Source organism: Bombus vancouverensis, chromosome 10, assembly GCF_051014615.1.
Source record: "Bombus vancouverensis nearcticus chromosome 10, iyBomVanc1_principal, whole genome shotgun sequence".
Lineage (NCBI taxonomy): Eukaryota > Metazoa > Arthropoda > Insecta > Hymenoptera > Apidae > Bombus > Bombus vancouverensis.
The window spans coordinates 2154153-2182107 of record NC_134920.1 but is presented as its reverse complement, the minus strand read 5'-3'; the positions used below and the strand labels follow the sequence as shown (position 1 = coordinate 2182107).

The 27955-nt window shown below is 38.7% G+C and overlaps 1 protein-coding gene across 16 annotated transcripts in view; it reads left to right on the top strand.

Annotated features, from left to right (window-relative positions):
* Window positions 1–27955, top strand: part of dlg1 (MAGUK family member discs large 1) — a 530145-nt gene that overhangs the window by 225597 nt on the left and 276593 nt on the right. For 7 of the 16 annotated variants that reach the window (XM_033338880.2, XM_033338858.2, XM_033338865.2 and 4 more), the window contains exon 1: window positions 26995–27421. The exons of 7 other annotated variants lie outside the window; for them this stretch is intronic. In XM_033338880.2, coding sequence (XP_033194771.1) covers window positions 27010–27421 — 412 coding nt within the window. In that variant the 5' untranslated portion in view covers window positions 26995–27009. Of the gene's footprint in view, window positions 1–26994; window positions 27422–27955 lie in introns of those variants that run through there. 2 more of the 16 variants (XM_033338862.2, XM_033338859.2) reach the window with 1 other exon arrangement.

The window sequence follows — 27955 nt, the reverse complement described above, 5'->3', positions numbered from 1 at the left end:
CTGTTTAAATGTTCGCTTTCCGGACATCGACAATTCCTTTAAATGAGAGCTCGAATGTAATTCTATCGATCACCGGTGTAATGTGAAATTCTACGATAGAGTAGTTCATTTCAGAATTTCAATTTCACATCGTCGAATATGAATTTCTATCGTAAACTGTGTGCCTACCGTGTCGAAATTTATCGCTGTCACGTTTCATCGCGTGGCCCGCTTTTTGGAAAATCATTATTCTCGTCAGTTTTGCTGAAATATTTCAATTTGATTCGATCTGTAGCTTTATTAAAAGTCTTTTGCACCAATTGAAACAACTGTCACGTGTCATTGGTGTCTGTTCCCGAAAATTGGAAGAGATATTCAGAACTGGTAACCGATAAATCCAATATCAATTCGTTCGATTTTCATCATTGAATTATAAGAGGAAATTCAAATTATAGAAAGAAAGGGGATTCCAGGGTTTGCGGTTATCACCTTGGAAATACAGAGTTTCGCAATGCTAAAGAGATTTTAACAGATCTCTATAAAGAAGCTTTACGAGCCTCTCGTTTCCGCCAGATGAAAATTCGTTCTCCATTCGATATTGTCCCACTCTCTTAATTTGCGGTAACGAGAAATAGATAATGGAAAAGGAACGAATGTACTTAACTGGCTGGAAATCCTCTCCCCCTTCTCTTTTTCTCTTATCCATTCAATGTCCGGCGATTCGAAGACACCATTGTTCTCTTTCTGTGAAACGTAGAAAACTGCATTAAAGATGGATACATATTATTCCCCTTTCGTTGTTTCTCGATCTGCACGATTCACACTGATACTTTTTCAAACAAAAACAATTATACGACACATTGCGTAGGCACTATTGTTGAAAATTCTATATGTTAAGGAAATTCGAGGATTTGGGAATACAAATAATTGACTATATTTCCCACACAACAGTTATACATCTATATTACACTCTGAAGAACGTCTTGCACGCACGCTGGTCGCCAACCGACTATCCTAGATTCTTCTAACATCTGGCAACAGTCTTTTGTCTCCACTAAGACCTTGACGCCCTCTAACCCTTACACACACACTCTCATGTACAGTGTAAATGTATCACTTCCCTAACACTATATTTAAATATTTCAAAGATTCGATTAATAAAAATTGAGGCAACAGCATTTTCTTGTCTGTCATCTTAACGTCATCTATCATCGCTCCTTACATTGTGCCGCTTCTTTTACCGTACCTTATATCATAATACCGCATTGACAGCCTGAAAAAAAAGGTCGACGAAGAGATCTTGAATGTCTATCTCTATTTGACCAATCTTGTTCTATTTGTAATTCTACTAGCGGTGATCACGTAGTACTAGTGCCCCCCGAGGGCAACTGTATATCACGTGTCTGATCAGTCACTACCCACACCACCTCTATAGTCTAGCAGTGATCAGACATATTCTACTTGTCCCGCATATGATCTACTTGTTCTACTTGTCTTACTCTGCGTAATCATGTACCACTTGCAAAACTATTTTGATTGTCCCTGTCTGACAAAAGACGCCAATTCTACTCAGTGCAACACGAAACGAACCCATTCTGCTTGTTTGAACCAAACACGATTTTACATTACTTTATACAATTTTAGAAGAACGTTATTTGAATTCCATTCTGAAATGGCTGTTACTGGGATGTTATTTAATAGTACACGTTATAACGTTACATTAGGAAGAAGATATCGAGCTACATATGCATATCTTTCTATCAAATGAATATTATCTTTTTTTTGTATGCGAGTTCGTTTTGCGCGAATTTTACGATGAAAATTGTTGGCGTCATTTTCAGTATGTCGAATAAAACTGTCTTTACTGAAATAAACCTCTAATAAATACTACAATTGGACGTATGTTGCAAACGGTCTCTATTACGTTGATAATAAATACATCACCTACGTATTCGTATTCGTATAAATAGTTCGCGAAAGTGACAAACAAATCTTTAGCATCGACAGTAGTGTCTTTTGAAAAAATACGTGACTTCATACAAATTAATGCAACGTAGCTCATGCATTAAGAATCGTTCATTGACTTTTCGTAATAAACGTTTAAAAATATTCCGGCGAACATTAATTCATCTATTTAGTACGATGTATGCAAATAAATTGTCTGCTAAATATTGCATATGGCAATTTTCTGAATTATTATTACAAAAACTGGTTAAACGTTACAGGAAGTTTACTGTAATAAATTGTTTCGTTAAAGTAATACATATTCCTCAACGTTTACTGATAATGGAAGATTTTTATGTGTGGGGAACGAAAAGCAAATAAAATTAATAAACTAAATCTCCTATTACATCTCTTTTGTGTTTGTCATAAATACGTTGCTTTCAAAATAAAGAGTGAGCGCCATGGTTACCAATTTTTAATGTGTCAAATTTATCGTTGAAATTGGCCAATCAAGTGGACGCAATACACCACCGGGCAGTATCTGCAAATCGTTGCGCATTTAAATGCTTTCAAGCTTTCAAGCCACGAACATGCAGTTCCTCTCCCTCTATTTTTCTCTCTCATTGATTCATTCGTCTCGAACTACAATAAAGAAAATTGCATCGACAAGCGAAAAGATCGACGTTCCGTCGAGTGTCTTAAAATTTATCGATAATTCTGTATAGCGAAATAATTATGAGACACAGCAAACAATTGTTAGTCGTTCGGTTTTCGTCCAACCGAGAGAATGAGAAAGAAAGATAAATTTTCATGCTCTTTAAAATGTTCTTACGAAAAGTGTGTATAAACAAGATAACGAAACGAGCTATGAACTGATTGCAGAAAAGCCCTTTATCTTGGCAAACAATCTGCCATTCGGTTTTGCAGTCAAAGATAAAAGAGCTACGAGTCGTAGCTGTTGAAACTTCCAACCGGATTCCTTCGTTTTTCTTAGTGTCTTTTCTCTCTCCATTTCTTCTATCCAGCCTTTCTCCTTTCCTTCCTTCCTTCCTTCCTTCCTTCCTATTCAACAGTTCTTCCCAGCCAACTCAACGACCAGTAGACACTTCGCAAAGGGTACGCGGTTCCTTGGGACGTTACGAAATCGCAGACGGCTCGTAAAAGGATAATTACAGCAATCTCTTTTTCCGCGGGAAATGGCCGTCGTCGCGGTGAATTAACTGGCAGAGCTCGCCAGTTTCCGTCGTGTTTACCAATAAATGAAGGAGCTGCGAAATGAATGCTTTTTCTCTCTCTAGCCGACGAACGTCATTTGCATCGCTGAATGCCGCCGCTCTGTGCATTTACAATTCATTCTGCGGGAATCCTAAATACCTCCTTTAGTATCTCCTTTTCGTTGGTTACCCACGATGAAGACGCGGCGCACTATTCGTTCCTTCGAATTTATGATGTGGTTAATTGCCATCGAGCGTGCAAAGAACGTTGTCCGTAAGATAGATGAAAAGAAATTTCAAATTAATCACCTCGATGGAACTTGATTCTTTTCCGCTGTTACATCCCGTTGCCTGGTCCAGGCTGAAGTTCGTCCCTCGGTCAGGACGGCCACTAGCGGTACAAACATCATAGGTCGGACCGCAATAATCCTAAAGCATAAAACTAAATACACTTTTTTACTTTTACATCAAGGCCCTCAATTGCTGCAACATAGAGGTTAAATCGAGACATTCCTTAGGGCTATTGTTCCAGCTAATAAAAATTGGGAAAAATGAGTTTTCCCATATTTCCCGGGATTTCCACTCGCAAATAACCGGTGGTGGGGCAACCAGCGACCATCCCCGGTTCTGTATAAATATCGCAATAAATAAACAAGAGTTTTTAGTTTTTTTTTGTTTGTTCTCTGATCAGCCATCGTATTCACGTATATCTCGTACTCCGTCAAAGTCTTAACTTATATACTGTCTGTCGACATATCAACTGTTATATTTAATATTATATCTATTAAGTTGTTGGAATAAAGTATATATTATACTTCGTCATAAATTCCCATTACGATTAGATAATCGACGCCACGAAATGATAGATCCCCTATTTCGTTTAGGATAATAGAGGTGGTTGAACTGATTATAACACTGAAGTAACAGGTTACAATATACACCTTATTTCAACAACTTTGTAGACATAGACAGTTACGCTCAGTGCGTATAGATATAAGTTAAACAGATGACTGATCCAAGGTTGATAAACCAGTCTAGACATGGATTGGTCAACGCATGGAAAACCAGTCAAGAGAAACGTTCATTCACATCGATTTCGTAGTCAAGACTCGTACTCTCGTTTCGTCGACCAATGATTACTTTACAATTGTAACTGTAGCAAACAACGCGGGGATTAGTTTACCAGAAACGAGCCGGCGTAATGACTCCAAGTTTCCGTTTCCGTCATTATTAATGCTCTCACAATTAGTCGCGAACACCAATACGTTTCGATTCTTGCCGTAGTGATTAATGAAAGCTTGTCGGAAATCTTCTTGCGCAGCCATTGCCTGGAACCCTGCAACCAGCAAGACAGCAAACGAACGCGCGACATTTGATTTCCAGTTAATTAGTTGTTCGTGCCGACTGAACTTTAATTTATACTCGGTTAACGTTCGATACAACCCGAGTAGCACCATTCGAAGCACGAAATGCGTTTTCGTATCGTCCTCTCTCTCTACGTTCTCCCTTTTCCTTCTTTTCTCATGTACCAATCATTTTTATATCTTGCTTAGGTTGGCGGTATACGGCACAATGCCAAAGTCTTATATTATATATGATATAGAAATGTTTTATTTTACGATCGAATTTAAGAACGATTGATGTTACTTTTAATTCCATAGCTATTTCTCTGGTATCTAGTTTAAGAATTAATGCATTTAAAAATAAATGTTTATTATTTTATGTAACTTTATTTTACTTTTTTTTATAGTGATAGAGTTTTTAACTATGCTGTTTAATAATTTATTTACCACATTTAATACTTTATGTGACTTCCTGTTATTCTCTACACAGACAAACCTCTCTTTAAAGATACGTTATGTGGCTACATTCCCCGTAGTATCTTTCTCTCTTCTTTGATTCGTTTTAAATGGCCCTTATATGTTCTCTAAAAGACGCGCGTCAGTTCCATTTATCGTAAAACTTTCAACAGATTCTGTAAACAGGAGAACGTAAAGAAGTTACATGATGCTGAGGAAAGATTAAAAACGGAAACATTTCTTAAAACTATGTTTATCGTTACCGTTACGAGACTTTGGTGTAAAATTTTTGCATAGTACTATATGTTCGTTCGTGTATTCATAAGAGCGGCAATAACGAAACACGAGTACGAACATCGAGATTCGGAGACTATGGAATTACTAAGTTCGAAAGAAGCCCGTGATTCGAGGCAGTATATGTTCGTACGCGATAGATACAATTCATGCTTCTTATTTAGATTTCAAACATTTAATTAGCTGACTTTCAATGCGTAATACACGGAGCTTCCATGTTTTTCATAGCGGAACGTACATATTCGGCGGGTATCGTTACGAAAATAATCATTTGTACTGCCTTATTCGTTTTAAGAAAACAAACGATTTCGTTTAAAATTCTCCAAACTTTGAGTTGCTCCTCCTTAACTTCTCAGGTACGGTTGAATTTTGTGCGGGGCTGTTTCTCTGTACGGCAGAGTTTGACGCGATTACGCGTAAACGATACAGCACTGCAATGTGCGACGGATAATGCTGTTCTCTACGCAAGCACATTGGAATGAAGTTTTTGATAATTAAATTATAATTTTTCCTAAAGATATGATGCATATACTTTAACTTTAATAATTTACTTTAATAATTAATATTACAACTGAATGTAGTATATTTTAACCCTTTCGCTACGGGCGGCTTATCCGCCGCGGTACTCTCTCTGAACGAGCCGCTGCGTCAAAACAGTACACGGTGCGCGAGAAAGATCGTCAGCGGCCGCGTTTATACCTCATTGCAAACCGAGCTGCTCTGACGGTGTTTTTCGAAGAAAAAAACTTTCCTCAAAACACAATATTTATAACTTCTTAACACACTCATTTTTAATTACAATTTAGAAACAAATAACATTACAGAATATAATGGCATGATATAATATAATATAATTGCATGATACTAACAGTTTTTAATAATAGTTGCGTGTGGTACTTTTCGAAACATGGTGTTACACATGGGCCAACATCGCAAATCTGGCACTGGTATCGCGATCCGTTCCATCAATCGATTATAATCGACAACACACTTCGGTTTTTTAATTATTTTTTGTTGCGATAAGGACGTTTTGTGTCAACAAATTCTTCATTATGGAAAGAGGACAACAAATACACTGTCCTTTTGTTAACACCATTCTATTGTTAATAAAAGGCTTGAGGATGTACAATATTCGTCGTATGTACAATACGCGGCATCTTATGCAGAGCAATTATAGCCGCCCGTAGTACGTCAGTGGCATCTTACGCAGAGTGACTGTAGTCGCCTGTAGTATGTCAGTGCCATTTTACGGAGAGCGACTGTAGTCGCCCGTAATAACGAAAGAGTTAAACCACGGTACGACACATAGGCCCACGTCACAATTTTCACACTCATAGTGCGATAGTGCTTTTCAAATTGCTCTTCGTTTTCTATTTTGGAGCTACATTTTGAGGTTGGAGATTCTAAAAAATTATAAGGTATGGTAAAAAGAGCATATAATAATGGTATATTTATTTTAACGAAAAGCAAGAATTGATATCTGACACTGGCGTATCAAAAACGAAGACTATTTTGTGTGTATATTGTTAACACTGTTATAAACGTTGTGAGGTCAAGAAAAGTGTGAAGCAAGACAAATGAAAAAGATCATTTAGCTCAAACGGTGAGCGAATGAGTCAGTAAAGTGAGTCACTATAGTGGCGCGTCGTAATATAAGATAACATCCGCGAGAGCCACTATAGTGGCGCATTGTACCTAAGAGGTTAACTCTCTGCCTTCTGATTTCTTCAAAAGAACTTGAATTATGTGGCAGACTATACGGCAAATTTGAAAATTTTATATGTACGTAATTTTGTATTTAATAAACCTCGATCTAAAGAATTGAAATTAAAATTAGAGTTTCACTAAAACTTTTTTAAAAATGCAAGGAATGATATAATTTATGGCAATAATCAAGAGCTCGACCTCAAGAAGACCTCAAGAAGAAAAATAATATGGTATTCGAATAAAAAGTTATACTAGAAATAAAATTTTGATATAATAATATAAAAACAAGATCAAAAGTATTCTTTCATTTAATTGAAAGTATTTTATAGGTTCCTACGGAACAGACTTGTATCGATGAATGAAAGTGAACGACCAAGTAAATAACAAGCAACGTGTGGCTTCTTGCAGGTGTCGTATATAAGACCGAAGCACTCGCGATGATTGGTAGGAGTGTGGCGTTATAAAATCGAACGACTCACACAGTTATTGGCGATGTAACCGATTATTGAATTCCCCGAAATGAAACTCCACGCCGGCAACGAATTGTTGGCCGTTCTTCGCGTTTATATGGTATCGGCCGCCTCCATATATTGCGATTGCCTATCCACCGAACAGAATCGATTGTTCTGGGAGTTTGGGCGATCCGCGGCTTCGTTCTGTATCCAATGTAAAAAGCATTTTCAAAAATTCCCCCGTTACTCGTGAATCTCCTTGTTAATATCGACCAAGAAGTTTAATCCTTATTTGCTATTATGGTTTTTTTCGATAAACATGAAAAATTCATTTCCATAGAAAATATTCTACCAATCGCATCGAGAAACATTTTTGTCATGGCGGAAAGATATTGTGAAATGAAAGTTGATGCCACTCATGGCGAATATTCTTCGCAATTTCATATGGTATACCTGCATATATGGGTAGAAAGGAATGATATTCAATCAAAAATATTAGCGGGTTCTTCTCCGATTTTGTCGGCATTCATTGCTCTCTATTTATAATTCATATTATTAAAATAAAATATACTTTATAATAAATTAGTTTCATTTACATTAGGTCAGATTATGCGGTATATTATAAAAATTGAACAAGTAATCATTATTTTATCGTTTGTACATATCATATCTGCTAAAGAGACTGGAAATGACTGACTGCTTCTATGCATCCATTAAAAGCTCTCGATTTATCTAGAGTCATATCATATCTCGTATCATAACCACTGGATATGTGATTGAATGAATTTCATATCATATCATATATTATATCATTTCGCCTTATATTAGAAATTAATATATTTTTAATTTCATCGCGATATGCGTGGCGTTTGACGAATGTCAAACGATACGTTGTAACGATATGGACAATACATTCACCCTCTTCTTTTTCAAAACGATAAACTGATCATTGGTTAAGTATGCAGTTAGCTGCTTCTGCTGTTTATCCCTATACACAGGAATGAAGATAAGTAATATTGCTTGTACATAATAAGTTTATAGAATTTATCAATATCTTTTATTTCGCTTATCCGCGGATATATATGCGGACTCACAGCGCATATTTTTCGAAGCTCATATATGTGTATGAACAGCTGAAAAGGTTGATTCCTTCACAGTACAAATACGCGGCGCATAAAAGTTGACGAACGCGAAACAATCTATGAATCGCGGTGCCGCGGCAACGAAGCGCGTTCATCGTTGGCATAGCTTGGTAACTTTCGCGCTGGCGTTGAAGAAACAGGAAGCCGCGACCGCTCCGGGCGTCCTCGTCAAAAGCGAATACTGCGAATACTTGCGAAGCAATCGCGAATTTATGAATAGTGCGCGAACGCGTCTGCTAGTCTACCAGAACCGTGGGAGCTGACGCGCCGCGTCGCGGATCGATTCGAGAACGGCAACTGTTTACTCGGAATTTCTGCGGAAGCATCTCGCGACGAACCGCGACGCATCGCGGCTTCGTAATTGAAAGAAGAAATCTCCCGAGGCGTTCACAGCTTGTTCGTCCATTGTGGATGTCGTGAGGTCCGTAAAATATCGAGGAAGTTTCGCGACACGCGTGCACCACAGGGCGAACAGCAGTCGACATTTGTCTGTCGTCTGTAAGTCGACTTCTCGCGCGCACCAAACTTTCCTCGCAATCCAACTCACTCCTGTATCTTCGCTAGACTTTCGATGTTGTTCCGCGGACCACGGTATTCAGTCGCCCAACCGCTGCATGCGCCAACGATGCACCAGAAAAAAAGGACTCTATTATCGATTTAATGAAGTTTGCGCGAACGGTTTCGCCCGACAAAAGTTGCGCCGTCGCGTTTTGCGTCATTGGCGGCGTCCGCTTCATATCATTACGGAAAGCAGCTTTCGCTCGTTAATCTTAAACTTGCGCGGCGATCTCGTCAAAGTGTTGCCGAAAGGGTTTGCGGAAAGTATTCGAGCTTTTTCGCGTATCAAATTAAATATCTATGACGTTGAGAAAGAAAATATCTAAAGTAATTTCGATTACTTTTCATGGAACAAAATGAACATTTGCAAAATCAATTGGTTTCATGTAGTTCTTTGAAAGGAGTTTTGAATCTTGACTTATAAACTGAAAAGGTGGGAGATGACTTGTAAGAGTGTCGATATGAAATACCTTTGATACAGTTGAAATCCTTTGATTTGAAGGGCCCTTTTATCGCGTTTAGATATAGCTTCATGCGTTTGACAGTGTACACTGCTGAAAGATGTCTACATACAAAACAATGGAAAAAAAATCAGCTACTCACACGTTTATCTTCCTCTCGTTTATTTAGAACATTTCTCGCTTTGTGCTTTGTCGTTCGGAACTAAAGCATATGAAAAGCCCGTAATAAAAACGAAACGCCTTTAAACAAAGTCCCAGCATTATGCTCGTAACGCGCAGCTGTTACAAATTAGAAGACCATCGTGCTGTACGCAGACGTGTTAACTTTTTGTTGCGTCCGTTAAGCTTCGATGTTTTTTCCAGCGATCGTTGCTGCGACGACCAACAGCCCGTGCTGTTTTTTCTGCTAAATAAATTTCGGTCATCGCGAGGCTAACGAAACGGAAGATTGCGGGTTGAAATTTTTTTCCGCGGTGGCTACGCAGGAAATTTTGCCAAAAGAGAATAAAAAAAAAGAAAAAAGGAAACAGAAAGAATGGAAAAAAGGAGGAAAGATGTAACGAGGCCGAAAATTCCGCGGTGAAAATTGGACACGGGACGAAATAGGAATTGCCTAACGAACTGTGCAGTCGGAAGCCGAGAAGAAAAGAGGAGCCCGAGTCGAATGGCTAACGAGAGAAGGACATGTTTCAAAAAGGCCGGAAGTAGTTACCGGGCGGTCTACGTGTCCACCCAGCCGGCGTCGTTTCCTGTCAGTTCCAACAAAGTCCTTTCTTCGAAAAATCGGGTCTATGAATATGTTTCTCACCTCGTTCATTCTTCTTTCTTCGTTTTCCTCAACCATCGTACCGAATAATCGATTGTAAAGTAGAGTGTATGAGAGGAATCAAACGTGACGTGGAATATACGAGACATTCCGTTCGAGTAAGAATGAAGGTCTTCTGATTATGTCCATGCTTCAACCTTTAGGTCACTTTTGATCCTATCATGTTCATCTATCAACAAATTTTTCAAGTTAGACGTGAGAGCTCTTTGTTATTAATACTTAATGGTAGTCTTCTATGGAAAGACCAATACTATTCAATAGAAGTCTGAATTTATTTTTAATGAATGCTATATTAACAATATTGTATCTTTCAACCAGTGAAACACCCTTCTTTTACCTATTTTTATCTATCAAATTTATTTCTTATTTTTCATTAGGAATCTTATACACATAGGACATATCTTATTAGGAATTTTATACATAAAAACCGTAGTGTTGAAACACATATTGAAAAATATGAAAACACAAAAGTTCGAAATATCGAAGTTAATTATACCATTCGACACCTTTCAATGTTTCTATAATCTGTTCGAAATTATCTAACTTTCCAAGATCATATCTCTTATAAAGTCTCCGTATCTACGCGTTTTAATGGATATTACGTTTTAATAATCTACGTTTTAAGAAAAAGAGGGCAGGCTTTCAAACGAAAATGTTCGGTGGAGCTCTGTGTATCGAAGATAAAACGAGGCAGACGCTTGAATATCTGAATTCTTTTTTCCCGATGAAGATAACGTAGTACCGGGGCCAGTGATTATAGCGATACAGAAATGGTATATGCAAATGAGAATAAATCGTGTACAGCTGTGCGGCGGGACGGTGCCTCGGCGAGGATCTGCTGGGGCTACGTTGTTTGCGCTGGAAAATGAGTTCTCAATGCCCTTTGGTCGTTTAGAAATCTGCAGTGAAGTACATATATATATATGCATCCTATATTCCCGACTAAACGAGTTTTCGCAGTCGTTCCATTTCGCGTCGCCCCGTGTTTTCCTTCGTCTGGTGCGCGCTTGTTACGCGGCCAAAACCATCGTCATAGTGAGAGGATAATTAGCAGACAAGAATAAAATCACAAAAGATTCCACGTCGATACTTTCATAAAAATCTGGGAACTTAGCACACGACGATTGTTGTTCCATCAGGATGGTTTGATTTATTATTAAAGCAATTGCTTTATACGAGGCATTTTCGTCCTCCAAAGTGACGTACTTTTCACTGCAATAACAAAAATCATTTTTTTCCATCCAATAATGTCTGACTTCAACCTGCTTCAATTTTCAAATGCAAGATTTATCTTGTTCAGCTTCCGCACCAAGTTAAACAAAACAATGCAAAGAAAATCATGAACTGGAGAAATTACTGACAATTTGCCGGATGCTTTATACAAAAACGTAAAAAGAAACTTCCATTTATCGTGCGTTTCATCGGGTCGAAAGGGGGAAACCATGAAAAATTTCCCTTTGTATATAATTTCTTTGACGACGGACCGTTTACGTTAAAAACCATGGTCGATAGGAATTGCGCTATAAGTTAACGAGAGATTTTTCGTTGGTCGTGTTTCATTATAAAAGTCGTCGGAGCGTGAAACATAGTCTGATGGAGAAGTAGAATGGACAACGCGCGCATGGCTTAACAGTAGAAATTTCTCTTTTTAAAATGTTTGTTCTGTACCTGTTCGCCTCCGCATGGGCCAATAAAAATCAACCAAGCAAGACAGCACCAACCGGTTTGTCAAAACATTCGTGTAATGTGCAAACTTCTGAAAACACATGATAGAGAGAAAGCAGAAAAAAAAGAAGAGAAGAAAAAGAAAAGAGAAAGGGTCGAAAGGGAAAAAAGACGAAGGAGGTGGATAGAACGGGATCCAACACGTCCCGCGGGACGTTATTGAGGAAGCTTATAACGAGGTAAGGTTTGGCCAACCAGGAGTTTTTCCTACTAGCAATCTGTGAAAGGAAGTCGACGGGGAACACTTTGAGGAAGAAAAGCCCACCGGGAACTCTGTCGACGTCAATGAGACGCCGACAACTTTCCTCGATAATAACGTACCTCTGATTCGAAGCGTCATACTTGCCCTTATATTCGCCTGCTCTTTCTTTCGCGTTTCTTTCGCTCAGGTGAGAAGTATAATCAATCTGACGACAATTTTAGTGAAAGTCGCTTGAGACATTCTCGGTTGGACGAACGCGAATGAAAAATCGGTTTGCTAGCAATAGTCCCTGTCCTCAAAAGTCTTTACCTAATGACAGGTTAAAATTATGATATTAGAAACCAAAGAGAAATTTGTTAAGCCAGTTAAACCAACATTTCATAAACGAGTAATCCACAAAATTCGTGTCTTGCAAATTTATGTCTCGGCAGGAAGCTGTTCGCTGAGGATGTAGTTTATTACGCGTCCTGACGATAAGTCCTAAAAATGGATGATCAAGTGCAAAGTTGTTTCCCTGCTCTTCACTGTTGTGGACCGCGTAGATTTGAAAAACTTTTAGTGCTCGACTCCCAGTGGATGGGACATTTGGACTTTAAGACATATTTAACAATAAGTTACGCTTTAGTGTCGTGTTCCCATTCCAACACCTGGTCGACAAGATGTATTTTTGAGGAAGGAAAGACACGCGAAAGAGTGAAATATTTTCTCATTCTTTTTTATCAAGTTATAGTAAAATTTTCCTTCTTCTTTACACCACAATTCCCTTAATTTGTCAACAAAATTATCTCATAAGTAAAAACACCTGTAATGGCGGAATTAAGAGTAAGAGTTATTAAAATTAACATTCAAAAAACATAAATTCAGTGTAATTTATTTTTAAAAGAAATAACAGATAGGGAAAAAAGAAATTTTTAAGTTACCAAATTATTCTGTCCAAGAGATAAAAAAATCTCTGGTTAACAAATTAATCAAACTAACACAAAACGAACTTCGAAACAGACGACTAGCTTAGAATTTCAATGATTTACGAGACAAATGACCACGGCTAACCGTTAATCTTGTTTTGCTCGCAGTTTTCCCGCCTCACTGATTATGCGGAAGTTGCAGTCGAATATAATTTCCGGTCATGGACGCGATCTAATTCAATGTAGAGTGATCCATGCGAACGTAGTAACAGTCTCATACGTACGTTTAACCACGAAGTCGCACACATACCGACAGAATTTCGTGTGTACTGGAAATGAAAACATCGCAGTCGCCGTTGGGTACGGTTTCAATGCATCTTCGGTTGTGTTAAAGGAATATACCTTGTTCCTTGCATACGAGCGTATGGTAATTAACTGAAACAGCATTCATCTGCTCTACTCGCTTCGTTTTGTCCTCGAAACGTAATATCTTCCGCACGTCGCGTTGGTTTATCAAGTTGAAACATGTGCAAATTTTACTTGTTTGACAAGCTTTTTGTTCTTATTTCTCCGTTCACTGTCAATCTGATTAGATTTGTGAATTCCAAAGCGGGGTTTTATAACAATTTTACATATTTGTATATGGTGAATTTCTATATTTCTATTCATAAAAGTAGGAAACCCTTATTTTTTATTTAAACTGAGAATTACAAAAATTGTATCGTTTTTAATCCTGTTGAGTTCTTTTTAGTTTTGTATAATTAACAAATTTCTGTAATTTGAGAAAAATGTAGAGGAATCGTTGTTGATATCTTTAATATTTCGTTTCAATTTTACATTAACTATTTCTAAAATTCCAAGAATATTTCTGCTTCTTAAAGCAAATGTAACATTGGGATACGAAAGTTCAGTAACTGTAAGAAACTTATATGGATTTCGAAACAATATTCTAAAAGTTCTCGGGAACAGAAAAGCATTTTGCTATTATTACTTCTTTTTGTGCAATTATCAAAACACGACGCGCACAATTCGCGTATATGCTAGTAACAAGAAGTTCGCAGTTACCGAGTCATGGTTGTAGAAGCAACAAAGGTAACGAAGTAAAGATCTCGGGAGGATCTTCAAAATTTTGTTGCGCTTCCGTGTGTCTACGAATAAACATAGAATTCCATGTGACTGTAACTCGCAGCGTTTCGTTCACATCACGAAACTACTCGCGATACTTCGAGTAAATAATAAACTACAGTTCTAAAACAGTGCATCCTGTTTATGCACGTAAAATCTCCTCGCGTTATTCTCTTCAAGTTGCGATGCACCGAGGAAACTAAGCGTAAATATCGTCCTCTACCTGCTGGTATAATAAATAGGAACGCGTTCGAATCAAAGCGCTTTCAGTAGAATTACTTCGAGATCAAAATGATATTAATAGATATAGATGGAAATGAACGTGATCTACTTCGTATCTATAGATATTCTAGTTGATATTATACATCGATGTGTTATATTTCGATATTTATACAGTCGTTTCTATATATCGAGATGATGAAAAAAGTTCAAGTACAAAAATATCGTTTGAGGGTTCTTCTTTAAGTTATTAACATTTTTATTTTACGTTAGAAATATACTGCTAAAAATACGCCAGATTAAGAGCTTTTCTTTTTATCCTGCACATTTTGTGATACTATGTATACTTATTGTTTGTACTAGAATAGTTAACCAATCTTCAAGTATATTAAAAATGTTAAACGAACTGAAAGAAATAAAGAAAAAAGCACACGATTAATACAGAAAATTATGGTGATACAGTTTGACATTTCTAAGGATCTTTTACGCAAACTGACAGCAAACAACGACGTACTCTGCACGAAAGGAATTTCACGTAAAACAGAAGACAGAGAAACATCTTCGCAAGAAGCCTGAGGCAAACATCTCTCTTTAAACGCAATTTCATACTTGTCCACGTCTTGCGCTGGTCCCACGAGCTCAGTCCGAACTTCCGTTTAACTTGAGTCACCTTATAACCGAACTCCGCGACAGTTCGTTAATTAAACGACGGCAATCACGACGGAAGTAACGAACGACTATATTCACGCTCCGGGCTATGAGCTTTGTCGTCGCGTGGGCCGAAATTCGCGACATACCACTTGTAATAATTACAATAGTAATAATAATAATAATCATTCTCACCAACGACGGAATCGTGAATATGAGAAGGTAGAAGCGAACTCGTTACGTAATCGCAATAGCCGCGTCACGGTTTTTGAAGCGTGAAACGTTGACTGGATGAAAACAGCGCCGGGAAATAGCAGGAAGGTAGCGGAAGAGGGATGGAAGAAACGGGTGAGGGGTGCGCTTACGCGAATTAAAACGACCGGAAGGAATTTCTTTTCGCGATGCAACTACATCCAACGACGCCGCGTCGACTCGTACTTTTATTACGTTCCATCCGTGAGCCGGCTATCAGCTAGAAACGACTAAACGGTTCTGTGTCGAGGCTCGTGAAGGCTTAAAAGTCTGCGTGCTCGTTGCAAAAGGTAGCTAGCTTTTTTCCTTCCGGCTGTGGAATATAAAGGCTAGGCAGGAGAAAAGGCTTCAGAAGAAAATGTAGAAGGAGGAAGAGACGAAAGAAATTGCTTACGTATGTATATTCGGTTTCCGTTACGTTTGTTGATGGTTGACCGACGTGTTCTTCGGTAAAGAAAATAATTCAGATGAGAGTTTAAACGTAAAGAAGCTAAACCTTTCGAAAGTAGATGATCGCATTACAATGATTCGCATATAGTGAAATCAAGAAGGAAATTTGCCGCGAGAGGAAGCATTTGTTTAGAGTGGGTGATTTTCAAGAGGAATAATTAGATTTTATCTCTGGTGGTGTGTATCCTGGCATCTTACATCCGACAAGCAATGTGAGGGTGGTTTTACTTTTAATTAAAGAAATACGTGCCTCTTAGCCAGCCGTGGTAAGTGTTTGAATTGCTCCGCCGAACGATGTTCACGAACCTCTGCAATAATTAAATGAACCTGCTCGCGAGAAAGAGGTAAAAGCCGAGGAGAATCGTTCGTTTGACGACGCAATCGTCCTCGTGAAAGTTTACGACTCAACGATCGAAAGTTTTTCCAGTCAAATGAAATCCACTCGATTGTTACGAACATTCGTTAAAAAACGAAAAGAACAAAGAAATGAAAGGATGGTTTGCTCGACTTCCCCTTGTTTACCCGTTTTCCTAGGATCGCGTGGACGTTTCTTGTCGCACGTGGACGCGCTGAAACGCCCGAGCGGAAACGAATCGCGGAAATTCAACCGGATTACTTCCGTCTTTTCTTTCCCGACTTCGAAACCGTTCGAAGGAGAAAAGTCGGTTTACTCGAGCTTCACCAGCGTAGAAAGAAGGAGGGTTAACTTTCGTTCGCCAAACAGAGACTATCTTACATTTACAGATTCACTCAGCTTCGTAGCAAACCCCATCCCAGGAACTTCGACAACTTTTTCCACGTAAACTTTATCCTTCGCACTCTAGCCGGCATTTCGGGCATTAAGGCTTTATTTAAATAACTTCCCTTCCTGGTACCGTGCGTTCGAGGGAGCATACTGTTTCTCAAACGAACCGCGTCCCCGTTGCGACCTAGCGTTTCTTAAAAGCCACCACCAAGATTGCGTCGCATTTTCTGGACGCTCCCCCAAGAAATTGTATTTGAACGAAAGAAGGTGGAAGAAATATCGTAGACGAGTGGAAGATCGACAGAGAAGATTACGACATTGACAAATACGCTGCAGGATAAGAAATTAAAGGTGGAATATGATAAACTTCGAAATTAGTTTCCCATTGATTTTCTTGAAAATATTGCTGCAACTTTTTGTATGAGCGCTGTTCGTATCGGAAATTCGAGGTTTTAGTTAAAAATACAATTCCAATTTTTCAATCAATTCGTGGTATCTATTATTATTTTGTAATTGGAAACTTTTGTAATTTGGTTTATATTGACATCACGGACGTTCTCATGTAGTCTTCCATGTTTTCAATATTCCACGAACAAACATAAAACATCGAGCCACGTTATTTATCAATCAAAGTGAATCGAACTGGAGCACGTCATTTTCAGGATTATAATGGATGAAAACCAGGCTCGGTGCAAAAAATTCCGAACAATCGGATCGCTGTAATAAACTAGCGTATAAAGGGGCGATTGCATGGAAGCGTCGTCTCTTCGAACGAACGAAACGAATCATTGTTTCAGGTAGAGGCGGTAGGTAGTATATTTCGTTAGATTATTATTAACGGGTCAGTAAACGACAAAGGAAATTGTTTCTCGTTACCACGGTGTATCTAATCGCGGTAGAATTTAGATGATACTACCCGTATACGTTTGCGTAGAACAGGCTGGCCAACAATGTTCGGGCTCAAAAGCTACCGCTCTCTGATCTACTTTGCATCAAGTTCGTCCAGTGCTGGCCGATGCCGCATGAAATCTGCTTGTACACCATGGATTAGCGTTCCTCGCCTTTGTCTGTGCTTGTATCCGAACTCGAAGAATGCTCAGACTTCCGAACATCTACGATATTCACAGACGAAATGGTGCGATTGCATAAAATTTCACTGGAACATCGTTTCCTACTGTATTCTTAGGGTCTTTCTGAACATTTCATAATAATTCAAATTCTAAATAGATCGATTCATAGATGTTGATAGGTCTTTTTCATTAGCGATTAAAACTTTTTCAGCAACCCGAGATCAGAATATTTTCATCGATTTCTCAACAATGAAACCTATAGCTTCATGTAGTGATTTAGAAGTACGCATTAAATTCTTCACGATAATTTTCCAATGGTGACATTCATTATTTTATTGACGCAAATTTAATTCGATAGAATGGAATACAACGCGACGTAGCAGGTACCTGCTTGAACTGAACATTATACGAGCCTTTCAGAAGTTGAACTGATGATCAACTTCATTTTTTTTAAACTTGTCAGTTTCATTGCACAGGTAGTAAAATTAATGTCCAATTTTCGAGATACAGATGATTTACTTCTATAGGTTCACCTATCATAAAAAAATGGTGTAAATATTAGTCAGTTCTAGAGCAAATTTAAGGAAATAATGTTTGTAACATCATTTTTCTGCATTTTCCAAATCATAGAATTGATCTCAGAGTAGCTTCTAAACGACTCATATATTGATTTATATAGCCATAAATATGTATGATAGTTATCTGTAATTTGGATAAATCACTACGGTTTAAAAAAAAACCCTTGTTCATCAATAATGGTCTATCCTAATGCAATCTTCAAGGAATTTAATTTCAAGTCAAATGGAGGCTATAAATCGAGCAGCGATCCTGTTTGAAAGCCTTGCTTCGATAGTCACGCAGTTCCCAGAATAGCAATTGAATTCGTAATAGTAAAGCCACGCAATATTGAAGAATCGTTGGACGCTGTTCGCGTTATGAATTTATCGATCACGCTTGCAAATAATCCAGCTAGTACCCGCCTGACCTGTCATATCAGTACAACTGCCGTTTGAAAAATGGTGAAATTGAGAGACATCTGCGCGGTAACGATAACCGATCGAAATTATGTTACTTTTTTGATTAACATAGGGAGAGAACGCGGCGCGTGGAAATCTAGTAAACAGATCTATCGATATTCATTTGCGGTTATTCGACGGGATTTACCTGCGCTAATTCCATCTGAATCGGAGAAATTAATTCGACGATCAACCCGTGATCGTAGGGAAAACCAATTAAACCTATAGTGGTCCGTAACGACGGCTAATATTTGCATGGAAAATCGAAGCCAGCCGACTCTCGTCCTTTCGATCTCTCGCCCTATTCTTTTTTTTTCTTTTATCCTTCGTTTTATCGCCGAAATTCAATTCAAGAGACGTGCTTCGTGTGTCTCTACAATGTTGATATCAGCCTCGTGTTTACTTGATTGTAGTATAATGTTGGAACAGCGATTCACTTTATAAATTTCTGTCGTAATCCGATAGGAAGCATCGTGAAATAGATTTTGAGAGCGTCGAAGTCAATTAAGTCGATCGGCGATCGATAATATGTATAGAATAGAACATTGTAAGATGATACAGTGGAACGAGAATTTTTTAGTCGATGCACTACGTTTACGCGATAGGGTATTGTATTCTGAAAGCCTTTAGCTTGCAAAGAACATTTCATACAATAACAATAATTTCTGCCATTATTTATTAAGGGCCTCGATATCTTCCGTCCCTGGTTCTCTATGTTCTTCTTCGAGCTCTCCTTTTACGTGCCATTCGTATAAGGTAACCTTTGAGAACCTTCTGGAACCTCTTATCAAGCATATATTATATATACCTTACTCTTTGATTTCTTGGTACATCAAGAGATGGTAGGACAGAATATTAATTTTGGATTTTCTCGTAGGTCTTTCAAGAATAAAATCCCTTTCACTACACATGCAAAACCAGAATCATGTTTCCCTGGTTATAATATTCTTTAACCACCATACACGAGATTTTGCATTCAAATCTCCAATAAATATGAGAACTCTTTCAGACAAGTGAATAATGCTTTTGAACTGCTAATTAACTCTTAAAACTCCCCTTCATTTCCTCTGAACTTGCTCATTCGTGATACTTGGGGAAAGATAACACCAGATTATCAACTATTTGTGCGTCTCTGTAAGCTTTACCACTAGCCACCATCTTTACTTTAGCGTTAGCTATTTCTTCTTATAAAACTCTCTCCAAAAAAAACTTTATACGCCCTATTTACGTCCTTTGTTGCTTTTCGAAGAACGAACTTTCAAAAGGGCAGTTCTCTTCTGGCGCAATAAAAGAAACTTTCGTCACAAAGAAGTGTCGAAGTCCGTTATGACTGAAAGTTTTTAAATTATTGATGGATATACACAACGACATACCGTTTCTCGAGTAGGTAACCGTTACAAATATTACATAGATCATCGTGGAAGTTTTGGAAAGTCTTAAAGCACTTTCATTTTCAATGTTAGACGTCTGATAAATAATTTTCAAAATTTGTATAGCAATATCGTTGAATTTAAACTTAAAACAAGCCCTGTTCAGCTAGTTAACTTGTTAGCGAGGTCTTGTCTTAATCCGAAAGTTTCATGATCGTGGAATTAAAAGTTGATAAAGATAAATTAATATTTGGATTGGCGAATGTGAATCTTGTTTTTCCCAGTTAATAAATTAAAATTAACAGCTAAACATTTGAGGAAGGAGAAATAAAAATAGGGAACAAATTTTTATTATTTGAATTTATTGAACAAAATGACGAAAAATTATGAAACGACAATGTATGGTATCGTAACCAGCAAGCTGGGAAAAGAGTTCCGTAGGTTCGACGCGGTCGTCAGCCGTGAATCAGGCCAACGATGTTGTTTTTTGGCGGTACGTGACGCTATAGTGTCGACACATTAATTTCTGTCGATCGATACGCCGCTGGCTAAAATAAATAAAAATCGTAGGCAGAGCATCGTTATTAGTGGTTTTGCACACGGTGCGCTGCTGTCGGCTGCTTTTTAACAGAAACGACTCGTGTCGGTTTCGGCGCTCGCGAATATTCAACGGTGTCACGGAATCGAGAGCCGCGAAAAAATTGCCAGGGTTGTAATGCAGCCGCGTTACCACAGTTCACCTCCGAAAATCGTCGATCTCGTTTAACATTTCCATTGGTCGCATGAGGGAAAATTTTCGCTGCCGAAAATTCCGTGTCGTTCCAACATGGTGCGAACAGTGAATTCGAGTCCGAAATAACATACTCGTTGTTGTAAAAGTTGTTTATTCAAAATAAGCGATAAATTTTCATAGGAGTGCGTCCCTTTTATGATTCTGTGTTAAAGTAGAGGTAGGATATACGATATTCGATATTTGATATTCGATATTCGTACATAAAAAGTATTCTCATGTAATTATACATATAGATGATTGTAGAAGTTGGACATTTTATCTATACAATAATCCAAACACATAAAAATAAATTTCATAGATACACTAAGCAGTAGGAGAAATTAATAAGGTAAGACCTACGTCGAATTCTTATGTATTTATGAACTTTCATATACAAATATGAAGTAATCTCAGATCCCGACTGATTCTAATTCCAATGAACGGAAAAAATGTTTTTCGTTAATCACACAGAAAACAACACGTTTTTCCGCGCGTATCGATTTATCACGGATTTTCATATTTTTCCTCTGGATCGCTGTAGCTCTCCCACGCGCCTTCTCCCGACGAAATATACGATGACACGGACGCGAATCCGCGATAATATTTTAATATTCTTTTTTTTTTACGGCCGACACACACGAGAGTCGTGCCGTTCCGTGCCGTTGAGCCGCGTTTTTAAATAACGTGCGTCGAATAAATTTCTCGCGTGAACGGCCGGACGAACAAACGAACGAGAATATCATAAATTTTCATGCATCGTGGACGAAGTCTCGGATACTTTGCGCCGCGTAGAATCAAAATAAATTCCGGCCATGTAACCTACGTGTGCACGCCGCGCCGGATCGCTCTGCGTACAATTGCGCGACACAACTCGGCTGCGGAACGGACCCCGCGTCGCGTTTAATTGCGCTGAATGCAACGCGCTCGTTCCGTCTTAGTCTCACCCTGGTTTTCCGCTAATTTCACCCCTGAACTTCGTACAAACACTACACGCAACTTCGTTCCGTACCGATTAAGAAACACAGACGGTCTTGTTGCTTCGAGGATCATTATAATTTACAGAGCTAGGAGGAGAATTTTTAACTTGTCTGAATAAAACCAGTTCCGCGAAAACAGGAATTTCAATGCTGTAGTGGTAATGATATTTTTATAATTTTTAAATGCTACATATTTAATTTTATCTCTCTGTATAATTGTAGAATGGAGCGAAACTATATACAGAGTATACATAGTATAGTACCTGCATACTACACAGTTAAAAATCATAGTATACACTACGAAACAGCATGGGTTCATTATTATAAAATATTCCTTATACCTTTTCAAGTCGCGAAAATGAATTGTGACACAGAATAATATTATAACTTAGTTTTAATTAAGAAATTAAAGAAAGGATACTTTTAAAAGTTGAAATACTTGACCAAATTAAAAATCTCTGTATTTTAACCTACATTGCTATGATTTTCAGTCTTTCGTGTAGTATTTCCTATACGTTCTACTTAATTCACCTATCGTCTGTAAAAACTTCTCCAGAAAAATTAAAAGTATTTCTGTTGGCTGGCGCTAAATGGAATTATAAGAAGTTATAGGAAGCGATGGAAGTAATGGACGATGACTCGAATTATGTTAGAATTAAACTTGTTGACTCACCGAAATTCACAATATTTTACATTTAAACAAATAATGAATTACATTCTTCCTCCCACTTTTCTCTATCTATCTCTATCTATTTAACAGCAAGTTATATTCTTAATCAGTTAACCTTCTCTCATGAGCTATGTCATAACCATCTGTACTGATCCCTGTAGAATATTCATCTGAATACTTTTTAATTGCTATCACTATACACTTAAATATAAATCAGATGTGAAACGTATTATTGCGAGGAGAAGAGGCGATGATAGGCGAGCACTAGGAGTATCAGTGGCCAGCAGTCGCGTATCAGAGAGCGTTTCAATCGCATTGTTCATTGCAATGGCAGTTTGTCTGGATGATTCCCCGACCTCTAACGTCCATTCACGTTCCCGATGCATTATTTCGTACTCGCGATCGCTCAGTGATTTACTGCACCGGCATGACGGGTGCAGGCAACTGCATTATTTCTACCCCGTTATAATCGCGTTCGTTCGCGGTTTATTTATCCGCGCACGATGCATTTGATGGCGGCTGCGAGCAGACAAAGAGCCACGGAACGTCAATTGAACGGTCGCAAAAGATATGCCTTCATCGAGTATTAACTAGCCATTATATCGACACCTATTCCGGCGTATTTTTCTCCATCCTCGATTAATTATTTCTTTGAACGAACTTGTGCCAGTTTTTATGATCGTTCGTGATTTATCCGATGAGAAGAAAATTGAAAGGATTTGTTTCTATAGTTCGAAATATATATCGAGATCGCTATATCATCCAATACGATTTATTTTATATCAAAAAACATAAAATAGAGTTCCTGTTAAAATTCCTCTATATGAACTGTCATTTTGCTTTGTTTTTACCAAAAATAGAAGAAAGGAAAAGGTTGATCTATATAAGTAAATCTTTTCCTCTCCGGTATATGATTTCTGGTTCCAAAAGGCATCACTCGTATCAAAACATTCTGAGAGTACTAACGGTTAGAATGATGCTGAATTTCAAGTTTAAAATACCATCCAATACTAGAATCTAATTCGAATTTTAACTTCAAGATCAGATATTGTACTCGAAGTGAGCTTGTTAAAACTGTCGTTCACATTCCAGAAAAACTGCAATCTCTTTCTGCTTCATTCGTATCATTAAAAAGCCCAATACGCAAAAATTTATCGGTAACTCGACTTGCCATTCAAAAACGGAGAATCATCGTTAACAAGCAACCCCTCGAGCCGAAGATTCAAGTTTTAATTGTTACTTGTACGTGACAGGTACGAGCATCTTGCTCGTCGCGGTGACGAGGAGTGCCAGCAGTCAGTACTCGAAGAACATACAAGTGTTTTCCACTGCGCCGTTCGTCGAGACGCCCGTCATAATTTACAACTCCGTCTCTTCTGCTTTCCAAGGTTTCTCGACGCTCGAGTCAATCCATAAAATCCCTCTACAGCTCTGTTTCATATTCCAGAACTCAGAGTTTGGTCGCGTTTGGTCTTCGCGTTGCAAAACGCGTCGAGTAATTTACTTTCGATCAAACTTTGTTTCACGATCAACAAGGACACGCCATCACGGAACCTTAATGATACAATTGAATAACTTCGAAAGTTTCTCAGCGAAAGACTTCCGTGACTGGCAGAGAAACGAAATGTATGTGTAAAATCTATAGCGCTGCATCGACGAAAATGGTTAAACTATACGACAGAATTGAATGAAAGCGTCGTGAAACAATCATTGTCGACAGTTAATCGTTATAAATTCTGATATTTTTTATCACATCTGCTTCGTATTTTAATATAAAATACTAGCTCCATGTCGATATGCTTATAAAAGATTTTAAACGCTTATAGACACCTTTTATGAATGTATTACGTGTATTATGCGAAACATTAGCATAGTTATGAAATTGATAAAACCGTATTTATTACTAGAACTATACTTACTATGAGCGTAAGATTGCTCCTTATGCTGTATATTAATGTTTTGCTAAATGTACGTTTGCGTTAAATATCTCGTAATCTCTTCATAGATACATTTTTGTATTGGTTTTAAATTTCTCCAATATAATCACGACAGTCGTACCTCATTACAGTATTACTGAATTTTCAAAATGTTTTATATAATACATAAAATATAGACATAAATGTTTTCTATGATAACTGTCTAAATAATTTTCCGGTCCAGTGTATACTTTCCGATAGAAGCAATGAAACACGAGCAATAAAATCAATCGGTGTATCGCGGCTGGAATAGAACCAGAGATACCGGAATATTCTCCTTTTAACGAAACAAATCGAACTTACATTTCCGTGAACTCGGAGATCTCATTTCGCTGTATCAAACGCGGGGCTATTAGACACGGCAACCGCGTCGTTTGAAGGATCCTCCTCGTCGCAGCATCAGAAGCTCGACAAAAAATAAAAAGAAAGAAAAAAAATAAGGAAGGCAAAGATAACTACAAAAAAAGGGAGAAAGGAAAGACGCCGATCCTGTTCGAGTGTGTTTCCTTTTGCCAGTAGAATCTCGTCCAGGCTTGGTGGCATCGTTCGTATAACTTTTGCAGGCCAGCGTAAGAAAGGGACGGTTCTGAAGCCCCGTAATAGAATTCAATGTAAGAAAGAAGAAAAAACGTGGGATCGACAAGGCCTGGTTGTTCGGATAAAAGAAATCCCGGACACTTATCGAACCTTCCCGTCCAGTAACTTCGACGTGGAGCTAAAGCTTCTTGGAAACGGTTTGCAGCGTTCAGTGAAACCGCGTTATCATCGAGGATCAAGATCCAACTCTGTGTCCCCGAAAGGAGCCGATTCAGCCGTGCGTAGCAAGTGAAACGAACACGCTGGCCGGAAGTGCCGCCTCAATGGGAGCGGGTCCTCGTTCCAGGGGGCCGCATTCGGAAAGACGTCAGCCTCGCGCAGCTCGATGGGTCACAGAGAATCGCGGCGAGAAAACAGACGCAGAAGTTGAAACGGCTGGGAGACACGAACGGTGTTGGCCAGCCCAGCTCGTTGCAACTTGCTCCGCAGCGATAGGGCAAATGGGAAAGTTGGTGAACGGAGCAACGACGATACCTCTCTCGGCTTGCTTGCTAAAAACTTTCACGAGAGTGTTCCATAGCCAGCGCGGATCACGAACGAATCTTTTCTACTTTTCTAAGTGCGTCGTTCATCGGGACCAACAGTAACTGGCAGTGTGTCCATAAGCTGGCTTCATTAGCCGTAATCATTTACCAGGGAACGACGAAGTTGCCCGTGCAGTTTCACTGACTGCGATAGAGGTTTCATTGACCATTAATGTTATTCACGACGTATCACGCGGATACGTCGCCCTCGACTGGCCTAACAATTTCTTTGCTACGTCGTTGGAATGTTAACGAACGCGGTGTGATCGTGCGAAATTAAAACATACGAGAAGAAACATTCTGAAGAAATCTGGATATTCCTGAAGTCGTCGATCGTCACGTTCCCAACAATCGTGCCTTCCATTTTGTCATGTAGCCTCGAGAATGTTGAATCAGTGTATGGAAACGAGTGTCTAAAAAATTCTATGGACTTTTTTTTGTTCGTCCTATCGGCGTAAAGCGCAACTGCAACAACGGCGCGTTCCTTAGTAGTTCGTAATCCGCAGTTCGCACGTTCCGAACTTGCCGCCAAAATCCTAATCCTGACGAATGTCGCGCGTTCGCGCTGTCAGTGAAAGATGTGGAAAGCAGCCGAAGGATTCGGCACGCGGGATCTCCGATTTGAACGAATTCGTGGAATGAGCGTATTCGTACTTGCTGAAGCGACCGGTTAGGAATCGAATCGATGAAGCACATCAGCCAGCTTGTTGAAATGGAGGTGAAGTAGGATTACTTCGATACTTTGGTAATCCAAAGAAGAATGGAGGTAGATCGACGAAGAATTTACGGCGGATAGGTTCCATTAACGGTGAGACAAATCTCGATGCGAGCGCGACTGTGACGAACTAAAAATTGGAATCGAACGATTGGTTCTACAGGCGGAGGAATTCATGCCTGAAGAAGGAACCAGCGGGAAGGTTCCTTTCGAAAAGGAACGAAGTAAGAAACATAAATTCTGGTAATATTGTTATCCAAATTCACAAGAAATGACGTGAAAAACGTAATGTCAATGATGTAAAAAATATTTCAAATTCGAGAACATATACAAACAAAATCTTTATTAAACATAAATCCACAAAGTATAATCGAGGGAACAAAATAGCTAAAAAGAAAATCAAACTGCCTAGCTAAAATTTTCCAAACTTAATTAAATTCTCTGAACAACTATTGCTTTAAAAAAAACCTTGCGTGTCTTTAAAACGAACTTCCAAACAAAAATCCGAATTTACCTAGAAAAAAAGAGAAAAAAGAAAAGAAAAGACAATTAAAAGTCTAAACAGGGTAAAAACCACGTTACGTATCTAGAGAAGCAACAATCATTCCAGCGATCAGGCTGTGTAGTCGCGGTTAGGAAAGAAAAGGAGACGTCGTTAGCAAAGATTTCAGTGCTATGCATCGCGTTGGCTACTGGAGCCTCGATGACCTTGACTCAGCGAGCATGAAGCACCCATCGAGGTCACCGCGACTTGAGATTGCTATGGCACTGTTCGGCATGGTCTGGCTGTTGCGTGTCCGCTCGGAGATGCGTCGTTGCTCGAAATGTCGGCACGAAGAAATCCTGGCGGCCCAGCAACAACAACAACAACAACAGCAACAGCTGCAACAGCAACAGCAACACCATCATCTCCATCATCATTCTCATCACCAGCAACGCACACTGTCGCAGACTACCAGTCTACTGCAGACCCCCGACGATGCGGTCAGCTCGTCGGCAAATACACTGTTCACTTTGGACACGCCTGGCGCCGTCGGTTCCGCCGGAAGTTACTGCGAGGTGCACGGATTCGTGCAAGCGAAAGAAGGTAGTATTCGTTCGTCTCTCGATGTCTGCTTCCAACGATAGCCTCTACGTAGTTTCGAATGAATTTCTTGCAAATTCTTTTCTTCTTCTTCTCTCTTTTTTAATGTTTATGAATGCTTTTGGGAGAGTTTTAAATATCGTGCATGTTGTACGTACATACCTACAGTAGTTCACGAAAGTATTTGAATACTTATCATCGTAAACCTTTAGGTATATATGTTATGTGTATTATATAATCCTGATAGTCGGGTCCCATTACATCGCCAATAAAATTTCAAAATATTTATAACACACATTATATTTATAAAAAGCGTTCACAAGTATTCGAATACTTCTCTGAGGTTATGAAATTATATAAAAATTTGTTTTGATCGAACAGACCGGAAAAAGTATCTATCTCGCAAGCTTTATTTAATTTTTATCAGGCATGCTGTTTTTCTATGGACGCTGTTTCTTTGCTGCCTTTGAAATTGAGATTAAACGGATATAGAATGAAATAATGAACCAGCATAACTTGCACTTATTTTAATGTTAT